The sequence below is a fragment of the Salmo salar genome, chromosome ssa14, assembly GCF_905237065.1.
Source record: "Salmo salar chromosome ssa14, Ssal_v3.1, whole genome shotgun sequence".
Classification (NCBI taxonomy): domain Eukaryota; kingdom Metazoa; phylum Chordata; class Actinopteri; order Salmoniformes; family Salmonidae; genus Salmo; species Salmo salar.
In genome coordinates this window covers 59872488-59890520 of record NC_059455.1, presented here as the reverse complement: position 1 = coordinate 59890520, position 18033 = coordinate 59872488, and the positions used below count along the sequence as shown (strand labels likewise).

Below are 18033 nucleotides of genomic sequence, written 5' to 3'. Positions count from 1 at the left end.
GAATATATGTTTATCCAAATGAAGTACATAATCAGTTCTTGGGGTGTATTGAAATGTTTACCATACTCTCTAAGGCAGGCAAAATGAAGTGGGTATATTTTATTTTTCACTATGACTTCTACTAAGCATGACCACATCCATGGGTGCAGCTCACCTGGCCTGTGAAAACAGTGGTAGCCATACACTTAACACAGTCTCGTATGAGCCCTGGATCCTTCCTTAACACTTACTGTTGATGTGCTCATATTGTATGTTCCCATGTTTAAAGAAAAAAATAGTGTATTCTTGAAAACCTCAAAGATTGTACTATATTTCCAGCATCACCAAGGTACCTGGAGTGGTTAAAGCTGTTCTATAATTTATGGTTTATTAATGGAGCCGTAATATACACACATGTATGTATGTATGTATGTATGTATATTGGTGTGTATCTAAGTTTTTGTCTACCCCAACTTACATTCCCACAAACTAATGTTGCCATTTTTTAAGTTCAAGGGAGCAATGTACAAGCAGAGGAGTGTCTTATACAGAGAAAGTTAAATAAACTTTTTGTTTTAATGGAAAATCTGGTTTTGTTTTGATTTTATTATGAATGGCCACCCCCTGTAAAGAAGAGGTGGACAAAAATTACATCTATATTATTTTAACCACCTGGGCAATGGTAGGTGGTTACGTATAGTGCATTCGGAAAGTATTCGCACCCCTTCAATTTTTCCACATTTTGTTACGTTACAGCCTTGTTCTAAAATTGATTAAATCGTCCCCCCCCCAACAATACCCCATAATGACAAAGCAAAAACAGGTTTTTAGAAATGTTAGCAAATTTGTTCAATATTTTTTTTTATCACATTTACGTAAGTATTCAGGCCCTTTACTCAGTACTTTGCTGCCAAAGATGCTTCAACAAAGTACAATCACAGCCGGCAATCACAACCTCAGTCTGAGGTCCTGAGTGCTCTGGAGCAAGTTTTCATCAAGGATCTCTGGGTACTTTGCTCTGTTCATCTTTCCCTTGATCCTGACTAATCTTCCAGTCCCTGCCGCAAAAAAACATCCCCACAGCATGATGCTGCCACCACCATGCTTCACCGTATGGATGGTGCCAGGTTTCCTCCAGACGAGATGCTTGGCATTCAGGCCAAGGAGTTCAATCTTGATTTCATCAGACCAGAGAATCTTGTTTCTCATGGTCTGAGAGTCTTTAGGTGTTGTCGTGCCTTTTACTGAGGAGTGGCTTCCATTTGGCCACTAACCATAAAGGCTTGATTGGTGGAGTGCTGCAGAGATGGTTGTCCTTTTGGAAGGTTCTCCAATCACTACAGAGGAATCTGGAGTTCTGTCAGATAGCATCATGTTCTGGGTCACCTCCCTGACCAAGGCCCTTTTAGCCCAATTGCTCAATTTGGCCGGGCGGCCAGCTCTAGGAAGAGTCTTGGTGGTTCCAAACTTCTTCCATTTAAGAATGATGGAGGCCACAATGTTCTTGGGGACCTTAAATGCTGCAGACATTTTTTTGGTACCCTTCCCCAGATCTGTGCCTCGACACAGTCGTGCCTCAGCTCTACAGACAATTCCTTCACCCTCATGGCTTGGTTTTTGCTCTGACATGTAGTATCAACTGTGGGACCTTTTTTATATAGACAGATGGGTGCCTTTCCAAATGTCCAATCAATTGAATTTACCACAGGTGGGCTCCAATCAAGTTGTATAAACATCTCAAGAATGATCAATGGAAACAGGATTCACCTGAGCTCAATTTCGAGTAGCATAGCAGAGTCTGCAAAAGAAGGTATTTCTGGTTTTAATTTTTTATAAATTTGTAAAAGAAATCTGAGCCTATTTTCGCTTTGTGGTATTATGTGTAGATTGATGAGGAAAAAAAATATTTAATTAATTTTAGAATAAGGCTGTAACGTAACAAAGTGGAAAATGTGAAGGGGTCTGAATTCTTGCCTATAAAGGATAAACATTTAAAAAGTTTCAATTTTTATTAAATTCGCTGAGGAGGATGGTCTTCCTCTGAGGAGCCTCCACGGCTCTATGCCACTACACGCTCAGCCATGCATTGAACATTGCAGTATTTTTTATGAACAGTGATTGAGTTGGAGTGCCTTCAGAAAGTATTCATACCCCTTGACTTATTTCTAATTTTCTTATTTCTAAATCCTCACATAATCATGCAAAATCCCCATAATGACAAAGGGAAAACATGTTTTTAGAAATGTTTGCTAATATACACTGCTCAAAAAAATAAAGGGAACACTTAAACAACACAATGTAACTCCCAAGTCAATCACACTTCTGTGAAATCAAACTGTCCACTTAGGAAGCAACACTGATTGACAATAAATTTCACATGCTGTTGTGCAAATGGAATAGACAACAGGTGGAAATTATAGGCAATTAGCAAGACACCCCCAATAAAGGAGTGGTTCTGCAGGTGGGGACCACAGACCACTTCTCAGTTCCTATGCTTCCTGGCTGATGTTTTGGTCACTTCTGAATGCTGGCGGTGCTTTCACTCTAGTGGTAGCATGAGACGGAGTCTACAACCCACACAAGTGGTTCAGGTAGTGCAGCTCATCCAGGAGGGCACATCAATGCGAGCTGTGGCAAGGTTTGCTGTGTCTGTCAGCGTAGTGTCCAGAGCATGGAGGCGCTATCAGGAGACAGGCCAGTACATCAGGAGACGTGGAGGAGGCCGTAGGAGGGCAACAACCCAGCAGCAGGACCGCTACCTCCTCCTTTGTGCAAGAAGGAGCAGGAGGAGCACTGCCAGAGCCCTGCAAAATGACCTCCAGCAGGCCACAAATGTGCATGTGTCTGCTCAAACGGTCAGAAACAGACTCCATGAGAGTGGTATGAGGGCCCGACGTCCACAGGTGGGGGTTGTGCTTACAGCTCAACACCGTGCAGGACGTTTGGCATTTGCCAGAGAACACCAAGATTGGCAAATTCGCCACTGGCGCCCTGTGCTCTTCACAGATGACAGCAGGTTCACACTGAGCACGTGACAGAGTCTGGAGACGCCGTGGAGAATGTTCTGCTGCCTGCAACATCCTCCAGCATGACCGGTTTGGCGGTGGGTCAGTCATGGTGTGGGGTGGCATTTCTTTGGGGGGCCGCACAGCCCTCCATGTGCTCGCCAGAGGTAGCCTGACTGCCATTAGGTACCGAGATGAGATCCTCAGACCCCTTGTGAGACCATATGCTGGTGCGGTTGGCCCTGGGTTCCTCCTAATGCAAGACAATGCTAGACCTCATGTGGCTGGAGTGGGTCAGCAGTTCCTGCAAGAGGAAGGCATTGATGCTATGGACTGGCCCGCCCGTTCCCCAGACCTGAATCCAATTGAGCACATCTGGGACATCATGTCTAGCTCCATCCACCAGACTGTCCAGGAGTTGTCGGAATCCAATTGAGCACATCTGGGACATCATGTCTAGCTCCATCCACCAGACTGTCCAGGAGTTGGCGGATGCTTTAGTCCAGGTCTGGGAGGAGATCCCTCAGGAGACCATCCGCCACCTCATCAGGAGCATGCCCAGGCATTGTAGGGAGGTCATACAGGCACGTGGAGGCCACACACACTACTGAGCCTCATTTTGACTTGTTTTAAGGACATTACATCAAAGTTGGATCAGCCTGTAGTGTGGTTTTCCACTTTCATTTTGAGTGTGACTCCAAATCCAGACCTCCATGGGTTGATAAATTGGATTTCCATTGATTATTTTTGCGTGATTTTGTTGTCAGCACATTCAACTATGTAAAGAAAAAAGTATTTAATAAGATTATTTCATTCATTCAGATTTAGGATGTGTTATTTTAGTGTTCCCTTTATTTTTTTGAGCAGTATATATTAAAAAAATGAAGTACAGAAATATCTGATTTTCATAAGTATTCACACCCCTGAGTCAATACTTTGTGGAAGCACCTTGGGCAGTGATTACAGGTGTGAGTCTTTCTGGGTAAGTCTAAGAGTTTTCCACATCTGGGTTGTGCAACATTTGCCCATTATTATTTTCAAAATTCTTCAAGTTTTGTCAAATTAGGTGTTGATCATTGCTAGACAACCATTTTCAGGTCTTGCCATAGATTTAAACAGATTTTTTAAGTCAAAACTAACCAGGCCACTCAGGAACATTCACTATCTTTGTAAGTAACTCAAGTGAAGGTTTGGCCTTGAGTTTTAAGTTATCGTCCTGCTGAAAGGTGAATTCATCTCCCAATGTCCGGTGGAAAGCAGATTGAACCAGGTTTTCCTCTAGGATTTTGCCTGTGCTTAGCTCCATTCCGTTTATTTTTAATCATGAAAAACTTTCCAGTCCTTAACCATTAAAAGCATAACCCATAACATGATGCAGCCACCACTATGCTTGAAAATATAGAGCTATGGAGTGCTTTGAAAGGCTGGTCCAACCATCATCCCGTAAACCCTAGACCCACTCCAATTCGCATACCGCCCCTAACAGATGACACCATCTCAATCGTACTCCACACTCCCCTGTCCCACCTGGACAAAAGGAACACCTATGTGAGAATGCTGTGCATTGACTACAGCTCGGCGTTCAACACCATAGTGCCCACAAAGGTCATCACTAAGCTAAGGACTCTGGGACTAAACACCTCTCTGCCTATGGATCCTGGACTTCCTGACGGGCCACCCCCAGGTGGTAAGGGTAGGCAACAACACATCTGCCATGCTGATCCTCAACACGGGGCCCCATCCTGTAGTGTGGTACCAGGACCACAACCTCTCCCTCAACGTGAGCAAGACAAAAGAGATGATTGTGGACTACAGGAAAAGGAGGGCCGAACCAGCCCCCATTCACATCGATGGGGCTGTAGTGGAGCGTGTCGAGAGCTTCAAGTTCCTTGGTGTCCACGTCACCAACAAACTATCATGGTCCAAACACACAGAGAAAGTCGTGAAGATGGCACGATAACGCCTTATCCCCCTCAGGACACTGAAAAGACTGGCTCTATTGATACACCACCCAAAGTGTAATTAATAACTTCACCATGCTCAAAGGGATATTCAATGTCTCTTTTTTTAATATTACCCATCTACCAATAGGTGCCCGTCTTTTTAAGGCATTGGAAAACCTCCCTGGTCTTTATTGTTAGTCTGTGTTTGAAATTCACTGCTCGATTGAGGGACCTTACAATTATCTGTATGTGTGGGGTACAGAGATGAGGTAGTCATTTAAACATAATGTTAAACACTATTATTGCACACAGTGAGTCCCTGTAACTTATTATGTGACTTATTTTTAGCCTTGCCATTACAAAGTGGTTGAATACTTATTGACTCAAGACATTTCAGCTTTTCTTTTTTTATTAATTGTAAATATTTCGAAAAACATATTTCCACTCTGAGATTATGGGGTATTGCTGACAAAATATCTACATTTAATTCATTTTAAATTCAGGCTGTAATACAACAAAATGTGGAAAAAGTCAAGGGGTGTGAATACTTTCTGAAGGCACTGTATATTATTAGCCTAAATTGACTATCCAATCTACTCACCACAGTAAGAATAGTAGGCTATCTTACATAAGTCTGCGAATGCAATGAAAGATGCATGGGATGCTTTATTATAAAGTTGCATTTTTATGGTGAAAATTTGCTTCCCCAAACTTAAATCATGCGCTGCCTATGGGAGCGAGGAGGACAGAGGAAAAGAGAGAGACCCGACTCAACTCAAACTAAACTGTTTATTGTCCAGCTATTCTGCTCCAACTCCAAACCCCTACAACTGAAAAGATAAGAGCATATCACCGCTTTAAAAACAGAGCTGAGTGCTCTCCATACAGAATTGTTCCCATATATTCTATAAATATCCAATGTTTTTTTTGTCTACCCTACCCCAAACCCATGATCATTTATATCAATAATGTAATTAAATATTTATTTATTTGACATATTGCAGTTTTACCATCTCACCAACTGGGGGTGCTGCAGCACCTCCAGCACCCATACTTCGCATGTCTATGTCCGTATGCAAATGCATGTTCACACACACAAATAAACAGTCTTGCACATCAGATATAAGCCCTTTGTTTACTATACAATGTGAAGGAACAGTCACAATCACAGATCAGACAGATAGACATACCAAAGTGATCTGCATGTATTATCCAGCTCATCATTGACACCATTTGGCCAAGAGGCAGAAGAACAGCTGTATCTGAGGGGTTTGTTATAATATTTCCAGTATCGGACAGGAAATTAATGAGAAGATTAATGTACATTTTCACAATTCTCAAGATGCTCACAGAAATGCTGACTTGCAGGGCAGCTAGCTATGTATATTAGTGGCTACTCTGTGATGCCACAGAACAGTGCAGTATCAAACCTATTGAGCGGTGTCTCTTAAAAGGGGTCTGAATACTTCCCGAATGCACATCATGGTCTTGCAGATTGATGATTAGTGTATGGAGGACAGGACCTTGCAATTTATTTGATTAGGGAATACTGCTCAGCTATGGTACTGGTGTTATTTAAATCTGGACAAAGAAAACTGCATTAATAAGAATTGACTGGCTACTACAAGCCATGTAAAGTCAATGCCGCCACTACAGAACTTGGTCACCTTTGTTAGAGCATGATATTCACGAAGGACCCAAAAATATGAGGAACCGTATTCCTGCATTGCCCAAAGTAGGCATATATCTGTAGAAAAGTCATTACAAGCAGATGAGGAAATATCAAATATATTTGTTATAGCTTCTGTTCCCACCCTACATTTTATACTTGACAATATATTAATCATATTAATCATATAATAAAACCTACGTTTTTCAGATTTTCAGTTGATAACTCAAAAAATATTGTAGTTGTTGAAAGACTTATTAAACTACAGTATCCATAGACGTGTCTCTGAATTTGTACGTCATCAATTTGCCTACAACGAAAACGAATACCTCTGCAGTGGTTAACTGGGAGGTGGTGTCCTTTTAATTTACAACACTAAATATTACGATTATTATATTTTACTGGCGTGAAAATCACTTAACAGGGGGTAAGTTACCTGAATTACTATATGTTTTCATATGAGATATGATATAGCTTTAGAGGACTTGCGACTAAAAACTGAACACATTTCATCCGGCCTAGTTTGGACGTTGCGCCATATTGAATGTAACCGCTAGCTAAGGATGTAGGTAACTAGCTATCATTTTCTTCTGCTGGTCATTTAGCATAACTCTTGTGTATGCTACTAACTACGATTGTTGATGTGACATAGGTATTTTCATGGGTAATATCCTTATTTCTTACACTTCCAATGTCAACTACCAATCTTTTTTAACTAGTTACAGTAACGTTAACCACACACATTTGGACGGTCGGTAGCGCGAACAAACTAGTAGGTAAGCCTCTTACAGTTAACATGTTGTAGTTATCTAGCTAATTGCTCTGTTATGATTTATAAATTTGTCTTTTAATGTAGTTAGCGACCTATAATATGTTTGTGTTGCTAAACTATCAAGTTCAGGCCGTTTTCACATGACTGAATTCAATCGACCCCTCAAACTAAACTCTGCACTTCAAAGTCAGTTCCACTGTATTTTTTTCATTGTTCCCCTCTAATCGTGGACTTAGTTAGACCTAGGACACCATGTGGGTGCAATAAATTATCAAGTAAAACAGAAAATCTGCAAGCTCCGGGGACCTCGTAGGGTAAGAGTTGCAATAGGCGCAAATCTATGTCTGTGTTGAATGTCTTTACCCATTAGTCTCCCGAGATGAGCAGTTCAGAGGAAGTGTCATGGATCTCCTGGTTTTGTGGACTGAGGGGAAACGAGTTTTTCTGTGAGGTCAGTATCTACCAACACCCAGAGCAATATTGTCACTCATTGACCAAAAAGTTAATGTCAGCTAAGACATGGGTGGCCAACCCTTATCCTGTGTGTGCAAAAACCTGATTCGGCTAACCAAGGTCCTGATGGGCAGGTGGTGAGTTGAGGGCTGGAACAAAATCTTATTATTCACAGCCACCTCTTACTACACAAACTCTTTCAAGAAGGAACAGGTTTGATATTTATCTAATTTCTGTCACCCCTTCTGTCCTCTCATCCATTGACAGGTGGATGAGGACTACATCCAGGACAAGTTCAACCTGACTGGGCTCAATGAGCAGGTTCCCCACTACCGCCAGGCTCTGGACATGATCCTGGACCTAGAACCAGGTCAGACCAACTCCAGAACCATCTCTACTGCACTCGGAAGTACAGAACATTCCACACAATCTAAATCGGAATACCAATGTTATGGTTGCATCTAGGGTTGTGGCAGTCACAAAAATTGTCAGCTGGTGATTGTCAAACTAATAACTGGTTGGTCTCAGGGTAATTGACTGTTAATTAACTAAAACATATTTAGCATCTCCTGGCTTCCCAACAAGCCACAGATGCAGGCCTTTGGAACATCTACATTTTAAAGAGTCTTATATAGCATACACCTTCACAATAAATCCATTATTTATTTTAGACGGGTCTAAAGACTCATGATATGAAGAAAATGTCGTCTATTTCAAAAGAACAGAATATTGAGTTGTCCTTAAGTTAGGTCCTGATCTGGCTATGCCAAATGGCTGTGGGCTACACTAGTTCATTTAGCAGACAAACTTGCTTAGAATTCCGTGGCATTATTTTATAGTATCAGAACACCCATTTTTTTTAAACTATAGTATATTTAGTAAATATTTTATTTAATTAAGTAAGCATTTCATGCTAGGGTCTAAACCTGTTGTATTTGGCGCATGTGACATAAAATTTGATTTGATTTTAGCGTAAACTGCAGCTTAGATTGCAGCCCAAATAAATGCTTCAGAGTTCAAGTAACAGACACATCAACATCAACGGAGGAGACTCAGAGGAGACTGTGAATCAGGCCTTTGTGGTCGAACTGCTGCACCAAAACCACTACTAAAGGACAACAATAAGAATAGATTTGCTTGGGCCAAGAACACGAGCAATGGACATTAAACTGGTGGAAATCTGTCCTTTGGTCTGATGAGTCCAAATTTGAGATTTTTGGTTCCAACCGCCGTGTCTTTGTGAGACGAAGAGTTGGTGAACGGATGATCTCTGTATGTGGTTCCCACCGTGAACCGTGGAGGAGGAGATGTGGGGCTGGTGACACTGTCAGGGATTTATTTAGAATTCAATGCACACTTAACCAGCATGGCCATCTGGTTTGGGCTTAGTGGGACTATCATTTGTTTTTCAACAGAACAATGACCCAACACATCTCCATGCTGTGTAAGGGCTATTTGACCAAGAAGGAGAGTGATGGAGTGCTGCATCAGATGACCTGGCCTCCACAATCCCCCGACCTCAACCCAATTGAGATGGTTTGGGATGAGTTGGACTGCAGAGTAAAGGAAAAGCAGCCAACAAGTGCTCAGCATATGTGGGAACTCCTTCAAGACTGTTGGAAAAGCATTCCTCATGAAGCTGGTTGAGAGAATGCCAAGAGTGTGCAAAGCTGTCAAGGCAGAGGGTGGCTACTTTGAAGAATCTAAAATATATTTTGATTTAACACTTTCTTGATTACTACATGATTCCATTTGTGTTATTTCATAGTTGATGTCTTCATGATTATTCTACAATGTAGAAAAATAAAGAAAAACCCTTGAATGAGTAGGTGTGTCCAAACCTTTACTGGTACTGTAGGTACTCCTATATGATTAATTTAGAGTTATTAATGTAACTTTAGTTGTTCTACAAACGTTGGGCTATACCAGTGCCTTCGGAAATTATTCAGACCCCTTTACTTTCTCCACATTTTGTTAGGTTCCAGCCTTATTCTAAAATTGATTGAATTGTTTTTTTCCCCCTCAATCTACACACATTACCCCATAATGACAAAGCAATAACAGGTTTTTAGAAATGTTTGCTAATTAATAAAAACAAACTGAAACATTTACTTTACTCAGTACTTTGTTGAAGCACCTTTGGCAGCAATTACAGCCTTGAGTCTTCTTGGGTATGATGCTACAAGCTTGGCACACCTGTATTTGGGGAGTTTCTCCCATTCTTTGCAGATCCTCTCAAGCTCTGTCAGGTTGGATGGGGAGTGTCGCTGCCCCGCTATTTTCAGGTCTATCCAGAGATAGTCGATGTGGGTTGAAATCTGGGCTCTGGCTGGACTACTCAAGGACATTCCGAGACTTGTCCTGAAGCCACTCCTGCGTTGTCTTGGCTGTGTGCTTAGGGTCGTTGTCCTGTTGGAAGGTGAACTAGATCTCTCTGTACTCTGCTCCATTCACGTTTCCCTCGATCCCAGTCCCTGCCGCTGAAAAACATCCCCACAACATGAACATGCCACTACCATGCTTCACCGTAGGGATGGTGCCAGGTTTCCTCCAGACGTGACTCTTGGCATTCACACCGTAGAGTTCAATCTTGGTTTCATCAGACTAGAGAATCTTGTTTCTCATGGTCTGAGAGTCTTTTAGGTGTCTTTTGGCAAAATCCAAGTGGGCTGTCATGTACCTTTTTACTGAGGAGTGGCTTCCGTCTCGCCACTCTACATTAAAGGCCTGATTGGTGGAGTGCTGCTGAGATGGTTGTCCTTCTGGAAGGTTCTCCCATCTCTACAGAGGAATCTGGAGTTCTGTCAGTTACCATCGGGTTCTGGGTCACCTCTCTGACCAAGACCCTTCTTGCCCAATTGCACAGTTTGGCCGGGCGGCCAGCTCTAGGAATAGTCTTGGTGGTTCCAAACTTCTTCCATTTTAAGAATGATGGAGGCCACTGTGTTCTTGGGCACCTTGAATGCTGCAGACATTTTATGGTACCCTTCCCCGGATCTGTTCCTCAGCACAATCCTGTCTCGGAGCTCTACATAAATTCCTTTGACCTCTTGGCTTGGTTTTGTGGGACCTTACATAGACAGGTGTGTCCCTTTCCAAATCATGTCCAATCAATTGAATTTTCCACAGGTGGACTTCAATCAAGTTGTTGAAAGATCTCAAGCATGATCAATGGAAACAAGATGCACCTGAGCTCAATTTCGAGTCTCATAGCAAAGGGTCTGAATATTTATGTAAATAAGGTATTTCTGTTTTTTATTGTCAATACATTTGCAAAAATGTCAACCTGTTTTTGGCCTCGTCGTTTATGGGGTATTGTGTGTAGATTGCTGAGGATTTGATTTAAAAAAAGAAAAATATCAATTTTAGATTAAGCTGGTAACGTAATACAATGTGGAAAAAGGCAAGGGGTTTGAATACTTTCCGAAGGCACTGTATGTTTAGATTTTTAATACATTGTAAGGCTGCATGATGCGACTGTAATGATGATTTGAAAAGGTTTCTTGAAATACATGAGCTCTGCTTCATACACACTTCATTAGTCTCTCATTCACAATTTGACGAGCACTTGAGAATGCCTTGAATTTTAACTGCGGCATCCCCTTTGGCCGTAATGCACCCTAAAAGAATCCATGCCTTTTGTGGCCCGTTTTGCCCTCCTCCCATCACGTGATCGGGTCTTTCTCACAGGCTACAGGTGAAGACCGACACATCAGGGACGCTACTGTGCGCGTCCTTATCCATTTCCGAGGTGCACGTTGAAGATATTGGAAGAACTGTCCACATTTACTTTTTGTCAGCCAAAAAGATGAGTAGGCCTAATGAACAGCAAAGCACTGGCCTATGTCAATCTACTATCCCCCATAGTATAAAAGTCGACCTATTCTGTGCGAGGAAATAAATATTCCAAACATAGTCTGGGCAGTTGTGGGATGCAATAGATCCCAAATTAATACAACTAGCATTAAAAAAAACTGTTTTACGCAATGTGGCTGACGCAACAGATCAGAACGTTTTAGCTTAAAATGTTGATAAACTATTAGGCTATTTCTTCACATTCATAAGCGCAGCAATGCAAACACGGCAGTAGGCTATAAGCGTGAATGTTCCATTATCAAAAGTGACAGCAAATGCGATTATGCATGTAATGTTTTAATTATAAATGCATTTTTATGTTAAATTATCTTCCCCAAACTTGGAACTCATGCACTGCTTGTGTATGCCAGTTAGGCTCTATACCCCTTGTAAAGCGGATTCAGGTGCTTACTTTTAAGAAGTTATTAGGCCACTTTTTGTTGTGATATAAACCTTATCAAAACATATCGGGCTAGGCGGCGACTGATTTTTGAAAAAGTCGCAATAAAAAGGCAGTAATTTGGCTGGGCATCATTCACAAGTGATAAGCTAATATTGTGACCCATCAGACTATTCTTGATTTAATCTTGTCTTGACATCTACTAAATATGTGTGAAATTTGATTTAGAATGGACCATTATCATGCACCTGTCTCTAAAGCCTTACAGAGTACAGACGAGTTTGTTATTAAGGCACATTTAAGTTCACATGTTCAAGAAGGGATTTCTGCAGGAAAGACATTAAAGTTTAAATTCCTCTCCTGTGAAGTAGTGACCTGTGTCATATGCCCAGCTTTCTGTAATGTGTCACAGTTATGTACATGTACACAATTCTGCTTTCGTGAGTAATCTTTAAATCAAATCAACATATGAATGGCCTCTTCCCCTATCTCTTATAACCTGTTCCCCTATCTCTTATACTATCTCTTATAACCTGTTCCCTCCTCTCTCTGTTTTACAGATGAGGAGCTGGAGGACAACCCTAACCAGAGTGACCTCATAGAGCAGGCAGCAGAGATGCTGTATGGGCTGATCCATGCACGATACATCCTCACCAACAGGGGCATCGCTCAGATGGTACAGCAACTACCCTTTTCTGTTTCCAATGTTTGTTGAAAGGCTGCATGTCAAATGTATGCAGCATGTCAATTGTATGCCGCATTTCTCTGGAAACGTTTTTCACGTTTCTCCATCTCTTTTTCTCAGTTGGAGAAGTATCAGCAAGGGGACTTTGGCTACTGTCCCCGAGTCTATTGTGAGAACCAGCCCATGCTTCCCATTGGTGAGTGTGTGTTGGTCTTGTTTGAACCATTACCACTCAGTTGACACTGTGGTTGTTTTGATCCACCTCAGAGCACTATTTGCATCATGGCTTTGCATGTTCATAGGTCAGTCTTTGTCATCCAGACACATTGCAGCATTCATAACCCAAACTATGCAAAGCAGATCCTCTATGCAGTACAGTATCTCTGAATCCTCTGTGTAAGGTTTTAATGTATCATATCACAACCATGTCAGATCCAGTCTAATGTCCAAGAGACACCTGGATGAATACAATAGTGTGCTCGAGCATTTCATAATAACTTCAGACCAGTAATGTCTAAATTCTTCCCCCTCTCCGTCCCCCTATCCCTCCCTAGGTCTGTCGGACATTCCAGGCGAGGCTATGGTGAAGCTGTACTGCCCTAAGTGTATGGACGTGTACACTCCCAAGTCCTCCCGGCACCACCACACGGACGGGGCCTACTTCGGCACTGGATTCCCCCACATGCTCTTTATGGTGCACCCCGAGTACAGGCCCAAGAGGCCCGCCAACCAGTTTGTGCCTAGGTCAGTACAACTGTGTCACCCTTCAATAGGGATGTGCATTTTCGAGTCATGCCAACATAATGCACTGAAAGCAAAAGGGTCCTAGATCAATTTCTACTCACTGATAACAGATAACTTTCTAAGAAATTCCAAGTACATACCAAAGAGTCATGTAAAATAAATGTTACCATAATCTCTTTATAGACCCCTATCACACTATCATCAAGATGTAATGAATTCTCATGTCCTCACAACAGGCTCTATGGATTCAAGATCCACCCCATGGCTTACCAGCTCCAGCTGCAAGCAGCCTCCAGCTTCAAGAGCCCTGTCAAAGCCATCCGCTAAAGCCCAGAGAGGGAGTGGGAGAAAGAGAAAGGGATGATTGAGGAGACGGGTCATCTGCACAAAGCTCCATACAGATGCCTCCTCTCTGTCCTGTAGACTTTGTTATTTAGTTTAGATTAGGATGATTGAGAACAATGTGTAAAGACAAAAACGCCCAGCTTTCTTTCCCAAACCCTTACACACACATTTAGGATTCCATGCATCTACGTTACCAAACTCATCAGTGCCGAAACATAAAAGGGGTAGGGGAAGAAAGTCCATGGATGTTATTGGATTTGACACTGCTGTTTCTTTCAGTGATATTACCATATGTTGCCCCTATGAACTCGTTCCACGTTGAGTTGTTTTCGGTCCTGTCTTTGGCACAGTTTGGTAAAGGGTCATGGTAGACCATCACCACTGGTTGAATAACAATTCCTCTGCTACCCCCATACCCATGTACACTGTGGCTGGCACTCAGAGACCGCTTGGTTGATGATAAGGACAAAGTCTGTCACTAAGGGTGTTGCCATTTCACCTCTTCTGTAAACCATTGTTTTACCAAGGCACTCGTGCAGGCTTGTATCACTCTTTTATTGTGTGATACTCAGAGGCCAGTGTGTCAAGGCGGTCATTCACAATACAAGTGTTCTGTCAAATTTGCCTTAAACTTTGAGAAACTGCACAGGTGCTGTGGTTTACAGGAAGTGCACCTCTAGGACATAGTATAGCTGTGAATCTTTACACGCTAGATGTAGGATAGACACGAATAAACCTGAAATGAATGAAATGTTCTAGAATGACCAGGAAAATACATAACAACCCACCTGCTGTCTCTGTGTGTCACCCAAAACAACAGTCCTGTTTGTGAGGCACAGTGAGAATGTCAGCTCTGTCACATGTTGCTGGGTTAGTATCACTGCAAAAGTACACATCTCTCTCCACAACTGCACTGATTTAACTGGTGTCCCTCCACACATTATAGTAGTATTATTTATGTAAAATCTAGCGACAGAAAATCAGTTTTTATTTTGTGATGCAGTTGGGGTTTCAGCGCCCTACTACAGGTGTACATTTGATTCCTTGTTGCAAAAAGTAGAACTCTTGATATGTTTTGATCCAGAACAGTAAGGATGATTTGTCAAGATTATAATTAATGTAGGTCTGTTTTTTTTTGCAACTGTGGAAGTGACCAGGATTCAGAATTCTCAATAAACGTTGTTTTCTTTTCATACAATTATGTTGATTGGTTTATGTATAAATTAGATTGCAGAAATAACATAGTCACCATGACATTTTTGTAAAAAAATTAAATCCCTTGAAAGTATGGGACTACTGTATGTCCCTCTGAATCTTTTAAGAGACACCACTCACCACTCAATAGGTTAGATATTGCACTGTTCTGTTGCCTCACTGTGGCCAGTAGTGTACATAGCTGCCCTGCAAGTCAGCAGTTCTGTGGGCATCATGAGAATTGAGAAAATGTACATTCTCATACACCGATACCGGAAATATTGTAGCAAACCACACAGATACAGCTGTACTTCTGCCTCTTGGCTAAATGGTGTCAATGATGAGCTGGAGAATACGTGTAGACCATTTTGAAATGTCTGTGATCTGTGAAGGAGAGCGATGGAGTGCTGCATCAGATGACCTGGCCTCCACAATCACCCGACCTCAACCCAATTGAGATGGTTTGGGATGAGTTGGACCGCAGACCGCAGCATATGTGGGAACTCCTTCAAGACTGTTGGAAAAACATTTCAGGTGAAGCTGGTTGAGAGAATGCCAAGAGTGTGCAAAGCTGTCATCAAGGAAAAGGGTGGCTACATTGACTGGTACTGTACGTCAGAGTATCATTGGAGAAATGGATTTTGGGAAAAGGCTATTTTCTTGCCTGCCAAAATCCCACTTTCCCCTTCAATCTTGGGACTGCAAGGCCTGGCATACTTCAGAATAATTTTGGTAGCTCATGTTGACCAGTAGTGTGTGCCACAGAAAGTATTTTATTCTAGACACAAAATTAAGGAAATTAGAAGGGGGGGATTTCGGCAAGGCTATTTTCTTGCATGCCGAAATATCCCTCCCCCCCTTTTATCTTGGGACTGCAAGGCCTGGCACACTTCAGAATCATTTTTGGTGACCTATTATGCCCTCTGATGTGTGGCATAGGAAGTATTAGACTAGTCACAAAAGGAAGTGGTTATTTCAGCAATAATAGTTTTCAGAGCCCTCTACTGTTCTCTCTACCCATCCCCCAATCCCCCATCCCATCATGCTTTTCCCTCTAATGGCTTTTCCTACATTTTTTTAAACTTGTTTTCTGTTTTAGTTTTTAAGAATGTAGGTACAGTAGTAATAGTAACAATAATAAATCCAAACTTTGTACTCTGGGTGAAAAATAAATATATTAAGTCAACATGAGTGCATATCCATAATCATAGTAAACTGTTATAATAATAGAAAGATTTTTTAAAATAAATGTATAATAATTTAATAAACATAACTATGACTGTATTTGTATTTAGTATTTATTATGGATCCCCATTAGCTGCTGCCAAAGCAGCAGCTACTCTTCCTGGGGTCCAGCAAAATTAAGGCAGTTTATACAATTTAAAAACATTACATTACATTCACAGATTGCACAACACACTGTGTGCCGTCAGGCCCCTACTCCACCACTACCACATATCTACAGTACTAAATCCATATGTGTGTATGTTATCGTGTATGTGCATGTGTGTGTTTGCATATGCATGTGTCTGTGCCAATGTTTGTGTTGCTTCACAGTCCTCGCTGTTCCATAAGGTGTTTTATTATCTGTTTTTTAAATCTAATTTTACTGCTTGTGTCAGTTACTTGATGTGGAATAGAGTTCCATGTAGTCATGGCTCTATGTAGTACTCTGTGCCTCCCTTAGTCTGTTCTGGACTTGGGGATTTTGAAGAGACCTCTTGTGGCATGTCTTGTGGGCTGTTATGGATACTGGTATCCTGTGTGTATTTGTTTTCTCTCCTTCTGCCCTAGTCACAGGTGGCAGTCATCAGTCGCCAATCAGTCACCAATCTGAAGACACACCTGCTCCTTTTCATTTACCCAATCACATCCCCTTTCCCTTGGTTTATAAGAAACCCAATCAGTTGTCACTAGAGCCATCTCTCTTTTGTTTTTGTGCTCTTGTTTTAGTGGTAGTTCAAAATGGCAACTTTTGATTTGAAATCCTTTTTGGATAACCCTACGTGGGAGGTTTTTGACAAATGTCGTAGAGTTGATTTACTGACCTTGGCTGACCATTATTCTGCATCTATTCCGCAGAGTTTAGTTAAAGCAGAGGTTAAACAACTGGTGTTATGTTTTGTTGGAAGAGCAAGCGCTTGTGTTACCGCTGCCTGAGCCTACTACCCCTGTAGGGGATGTTGCTGCTCCTGTAAGCCCGCTGGTGTCTGAGAACGAGGGCGAGGCTAAAGCTCCAGCCACATTGCCCCATTTTTGAGCCACTCTCCCCACTGTCAAACCGTGGTGCCATGAGGGATGGCCGTTCGACACAGCTCCAACTGGAGGCGGAAGAGAGCCCAAATTAGGCGAGAAAATCTCCAGTTGGAAATGTGTCAAATTGAGGCAGAAAGAGAACAGCGGCAGTTGAAGTTCAAAATGCGCCAGATGGAACTGGAGGCAGAGACGGCGAGGCTAGCCTTCGTTCCTGCTGTGCCTGTTAGTGAGCCGTCCTCACCAGCTGTAGCTTCCAACACGTTGGACATTAGTAGGCAGATTGCCTTGGTACCTTTGTTCAGAGTCAGACTCCTATTGTGTTTTTGAACTTATAGCCGTAGCATTGAAATGGCCTGAAGAGGTATGGTGCCTATTACTTCAGTGTAAATGAACTGGTAAAGCCCAAGAGGTTCTCAGCGCTACCTCTTGAAGACAGTTTGAATTATGAAGTGGTCAAAGCTACTGTTCTTCGCGCCTATGAGCTTGTTCCTGAGGCATACTGTCAGGGCTGTGTCAATTCAATTCTGGTATCAGAACAAAATGTAACACTTGGCTACTGAATATATTTTCAGCTGTTTATTAATAGAATTAGTCAAGCAGAATAAATGGTAAATGCAATCTTCGTATATACGGGTTCACTGTAACACCTCGCAGGGCAAACAGAGAAATTACATAAGTTCTTCCTTAATACTTCTTGACAGACGTAGTTCCCTCTCCCTGAGGGCCTGTCATA

The 18033-nt window shown here is 42.0% G+C and overlaps 1 protein-coding gene across 3 annotated transcripts; it reads left to right on the top strand.

Moving 5' to 3' along the window:
* The first annotated feature begins 6871 nt into the window (after positions 1-6871).
* Positions 6872-15048, top strand: LOC106570061 (casein kinase II subunit beta). 3 transcript variants are annotated; one of them, XM_014142011.2, is made up of 8 exons: positions 6899-7023; positions 7316-7368; positions 7739-7819; positions 8089-8191; positions 12637-12752; positions 12882-12957; positions 13316-13505; positions 13742-15048. In XM_014142011.2, the coding sequence occupies exons 3-8, from the start codon at positions 7748-7750 to the stop codon at positions 13830-13832; spliced, it is 648 nt and encodes a 215-aa protein (XP_013997486.1). In that variant the 5' UTR covers positions 6899-7023; positions 7316-7368; positions 7739-7747; the 3' UTR covers positions 13833-15048. The 3 variants fall into 3 exon arrangements, with proteins under 3 accessions (XP_013997484.1, XP_013997486.1, XP_013997485.1); XM_014142010.2 differs by having other exon boundaries at positions 7316-7372; XM_014142009.2 differs by lacking the exon at positions 7316-7368 and having other exon boundaries at positions 6872-7023.
* Positions 15049-18033: the final 2985 nt, after the last annotated feature.